The 5,063-nt window shown below is 41.8% G+C and overlaps 1 protein-coding gene across 1 annotated transcript; it reads right to left on the minus strand.

The window, feature by feature from the left end:
- Positions 1 to 2,581: 2,581 nt before the first annotated feature.
- On the minus strand, positions 2,582 to 4,436 carry LOC125487332 (probable G-protein coupled receptor 139). Its single transcript, XM_048618528.1, has 2 exons — positions 4,370 to 4,436; positions 2,582 to 3,444 (listed from the first exon to the last, which is right to left on the minus strand). Exons 1-2 carry the CDS (start codon positions 4,434 to 4,436, stop codon positions 2,582 to 2,584), a joined length of 930 nt encoding a protein of 309 aa, XP_048474485.1.
- Between the last annotated feature and the right edge of the window lie 627 nt (positions 4,437 to 5,063).

Genomic DNA, 5,063 nt, shown 5'->3' on the forward strand with positions numbered 1-5,063 from the left:
AGGCTTTGATTTTATCCAGTATCAGCTGGAATGAATATTGGAATAGCCGCAATAACTGTGAGCTGGAACAGCATCGTAAGATCTTAGAAAGATTATGTGTACAGAAGGAGTTCATTCGACCTATTGTATGTGCATTAGCTGTATAATATAGTCTGACTCTATTACCTAGAGGCAATCCTGTCATTTCCCATATCCCTGCATGTCATTGTTAAGCAAATAAAATGCTTAACAATTAAAATGCTCTTTCATGCTTCAACTGGACTTGTCTCCATTCTATTTCCAGGCAATTCATTCCAGACTTTAAATACATACTGTGGTTTTTTTTTCAACACATCATCCTTGCTTCTTTTGCATTTCAGTTTAAGTATAACGCTCCTCGTTTCTTCATTTTTCTCTTTTATGAGTCGGAACAGCTTCTCCCTATCTACTCTGTTCAGGTCCTTTATGATTTCGTAAGTCTCTATCAGGTCTGCCTCTCAGCTTTGTTCTCTCCAATGAAGGCAATGTGGTTATTCACTTTGGAATTGAAAGCAAGAAGGCAGATTACAACTTGAATGGCTATAAATTGAGAGAGGGGAGTATGCAGTGGGACCAGCGTGTCTGTGTGCAACACTCGCTCAAGGTAAGCATGCAGGTGCAGCAAGTGTTAAAGAAGCCAAATGGTTCGTTCATTGTGAGAGATTTCGTGTACAAGAGCAGGGATGTGTTGTTGCTGATATACAGGACCTTGGTGAGGTCACACGTAGAATATTGTGTGCAGTTTTGGTCTCCTTTTCTGAGGAAGGGTGCTTTTGATCTCAAGGGAGTGCAGTGAATGGTTACCAGGTTGATTCCGGGGATGGTGGGACTGACATAAGAGGAGTGATTGATGAAGTTAGGATATGCTTCTCGATGGAGTTCAGACGAATGAGGGGGGAGCTCATAGAGAGTTATAAAATTCTAACAGTACTAGACAGGGTAAATATAGGAAGGTTGCTCCCGATGGTGGGTGTGTCCAGAAACAGGGGTCCCAGTGTGAGGATATGGGGTAGACCATTTATAAAGGAGATGAGGAGAAATTTCTACACCCAAAGAGTGGTGAGCCTGTGGATTCATTAGCACAGGAAATAGTTGATGACAAAACATTGAATGTATTCAAGATGTGGCTAAATATAGCACTTGGGGTGAATGGGGTAAAAGGTTATAGGGAGAAAGCAGGATTAGGCTATTGAATTGGACAATCAGCCATGATTGTGATGAATGGGGGAGCAGGCACAAAGGGCCGAATGGCCTCCTCCTGCTCCTATCTTCTATGTTTCTATGGTCTGAGTGTGGGCAGGAGCAGATGGTAAAGGTCAATGATTGGGAGCTTGTGTGTGTTAGGGAACAAGCAGCAGAGATTTTGATCATGCCTAGTTTGTACTGTGTGGAATGTGTGATGCTGAGCGGCGCAATACTCAAGGCTGGGAAAAGCAATGGAATGGATGAAGGTTTCTGAGATGAGCCTGATATGGGGACAGACTCATGAAATCATGAAGATGAAAATGACAACTCTGACTGATCACCGTAGATTCACCTTCAGCTCAAATAAGAACCATCTGCAAATGATACGTTCTGAACTCATTTATGGGGATGAACATGGAGTGGAAGGACAGTTCCCAGTTCAGCTCTCAGGGACTGTTAGCCCTCACCTTAACTGGAACTGTATCATCCACCCTCTTTTCAATGTCTCACAATCTCACCCCAGCTCAGTGGTTGGCTTTCTGCAGATTGAAGCTAAAACCTAGGGCCTGGCTGAGATGGAGAGGAAGAGACAGCTATGACACAGCAGCAGGAATGGAAGGAATTCAGATTAAAAACTTATTTCTGAAAGTGAATGTCATTAGATTTAATAGTGAATCAATACATCTTGATTTGCATCGTCCACAGCATTTACTTTTGTGAAAATAATAATTTTTCCCTGAGTGGATGTAACAAACTCAGAACCAGTGCATGTGTAGAAGAAGCTGTCGATCCTGCTCCTTCTCCTGTCCTGCAGGAGGCGCTTCGACTTTCTTCCCGCCATCTTTATCGTCTGTCTCCCAAAGGTCAGCTCTTGTTCTTTGCTGACTTTTCTCCGGTATGTCTGTCTCCTCTTGTTAATTTCAACACTCAATATTTTCAGTACAACACTGGGATTGTTCAATTTCCACAGCTTAACAACAACTGAATTGGAGTTGGTGTAGGAAAGCAAGAGATCAGCCAAAATCTCTTTGATTGGTGCATCAGCTGCAAAGGGCTGAATGGGCTCCTGCTGCTCCTAATTCTTATCTATTTATTTCCATTTGTGTCTCTGTGTAACACTTCTTGCCCTTGTTCTGCTGCTCCATAACGTTATTGATTCTTCCTTTTCACTGACCTCAGGTTATCCAACAGCCATCTCGTCTCTTTGACCCCGAATTATTTGGCATCCGACAACTGCTGCCAATGTTCTTCTGATTCTCCAACTTTCTGTTCCCACTTGCCAATTGATAACATCCTTTGGCAGTTATTTACTCCACCAGGCTAATATTTTTGTGATCATCCACTCTCAGTTGCTTTGAGTTGCAGTTGGTTCAATTATTTATGTAAAGATAGCTTCCAGTGGGTTCCTGAGCTTCTCTCTGAACTTGGAAAGGGAAGCCACATAGACAATGGTATTCGTACAGCAATTCAAATTCCGCAGCATATATGCAACTTGTTTAAATATATATTCACCATTACTGCCTAAAGGATCATCAACATCAAAATAATACAAAATATACCATAGCCACAGGAAAACGAAACAGCCAGATATGGCAAAGAGTAAAATCACACACTGCCTTCTACTCTCCATCTCTGGGTCACTGGAATTCTCTCCCTTACTTTGACCCTTCAAACTTTTACGGACTCGACTGGCCACTAAAATATGTCTGACTGTCAGGGCGTTGAGGAACAGAATTAAACCAAATGGGAATATGGGTGTTAGAATCTTTTCAAAGTTTTTAAACCCTTCCCAGACAGGGTCATAATAATATGCATCTGAATTACAACAGTACCATGGTATATTGTCAACGATCACATCAGGTTCAAATCTAAAGTAGATGGGAATGTTTTTTAAACAGAGCAGACTGCTGGTTGTTGCAAGAACCACAGTTGCAGTTTTTTCAGTGCAGTATTTGGCTTTCAGTTTCTCACAACAAATGGTGACATATCGATCAAAGGTGAACATGACGGTGAACCACACAGAGCAGTCTATGGCTAGACGGCGCAGGGCATAGTGAACACTACACACAGGGGTAATGTCCAAGAATGATAGTGGGAAAAAATCATGTTCGATTCGGCTGAGTATGATTTCAATGATAACGACCAATAGATCCAACACTGCCATGGCCAGAAGGTAGCGAGAACTGCAGGCTGAGAGTCCACATTTTCCTCGAAACAGGATCACAACAATCACTAAATTGACTGAAAGAGAGCGAAAGAAGTGAAAAAGAAATGAAAAACATTCTCCATCACTGAGGCTAGGTGCTCCGGATTAAACTTTATCAATACAAATGTGTGAAAGGAACTAGTTAGAGGAACAATAATCAAAAACAACACACAACAGAATCTCTCATAGTGTGGAGCTTGAAGGACACAGCAGGTCAGGCAAACTCGGAGGAACAGGAAAGTCGATATTTTGGATTGAGACCCCTCCCAAACTTCAAATTTGACTTTCCCCAGCATCTTACTTTGAAATCTTGAAGCAAACTGCTGATCATTTGAGATACATTCCTTCACCGTGTGTGCCCAAAATTACCTTGTCGCTTGTCTCGAACTTTTCCACAACCTTCTGTTTCTGTCTTTCTTCAAATCAAATGTAAGACATCCCTGCCACCACCATCCTGCCCCAGCTGACCATGCAGTTTAGCCTTAAACAGCACCTCTGCTGGTAAGGACATCTTCACCCTGTTAAAATTGTATCTGTCTAAATGTACCTGGCTCTCTCAATCTCTTAAATGCTCAATTGACCTACTTGCTGTTTTTCAATCTGTACGATTTCTTGGAAATGGTTCTTTTTCAAAGCTCCTCTTCCAAATGACTTTCTGACCCTTTAAGAATTGAAACATAAAATTCAATTTTTATTCAGTTAAATCAGTGTATAATTCCATATATTCCTTGACATAATAGCCATCAGAAATTCTGTTCTCTTCGTGGAGCAGTCATACACTGAGTGTAATAACAAAAGTGGGGAGAGCTTGAAACAGTGGAAGCAGCTCAATGAAACTATAGAGATGTCCGGGATATTTAACCTATTATGCTGTTGCAGGTAACATTATTGCTCACTGGGTAACAGCAGAAACTGAGTCAGACACTGATTTAAACAGCCTCAGTAGTTGTACACACTCACCAGGAAAGCCAATGATGCCTAGAACCAGGTAGAATATTTTCCTCACCGTTCGAATCAGACTGCGCATTTTCAGTTTGCTGTGAGTTGTTCCTTGCTTCTGTAGACAATCCCCCTCACTTTGATTCTGTGATGTCCAATTGGCAGGGCCTTAATTTTATGTTCATCAATATCTCTGCTGGGATATTCGTATTACACAATATTCGAAAGTGTTTTTCTTGAAAAGTTGGAACAAACAGATGACGACAGCTGAATGAAATCTCTGATGCTGAAAGATGTTCACCATGGGGAATGGATTGTATGAACAGTCACTTCCTCACCAAAGAACTTTGCTGACCACATGAAGAAACTAAACAGATCTGGAAGCCGTGTTAATGCAAATGGTCCTTCAAATGCTTCTGGTTTCAACTTGAGATCTCATGTTGATGACCTTCCCTGATGACCATTCAATGATTGATTTCCCATCAACAGACACACATTTCGGCCTGTTTGATGGAGTTCAGGAGTGTCAATTCTCTCTTTAGCTGTGGAGAGCCAGCTGAGTGCTTCACAGAATCAAAGTCAGCAACACAGAATTCGGCCATTTTCTCGGTCTTGTTCAGATCTGTGCCAGACTAGATCAGCCGGTCTCACTCCTTCTCATCTCTCCATCATGACCTCGCCCTGTTCTCTTTACTTTTCTTTTTCATTTCCACCC

The sequence above is a fragment of the Rhincodon typus genome, chromosome 40 (genome assembly GCF_021869965.1).
Source record: "Rhincodon typus isolate 14 chromosome 40, sRhiTyp1.1, whole genome shotgun sequence".
NCBI classification, from domain to species: Eukaryota; Metazoa; Chordata; class Chondrichthyes; order Orectolobiformes; family Rhincodontidae; genus Rhincodon; species Rhincodon typus.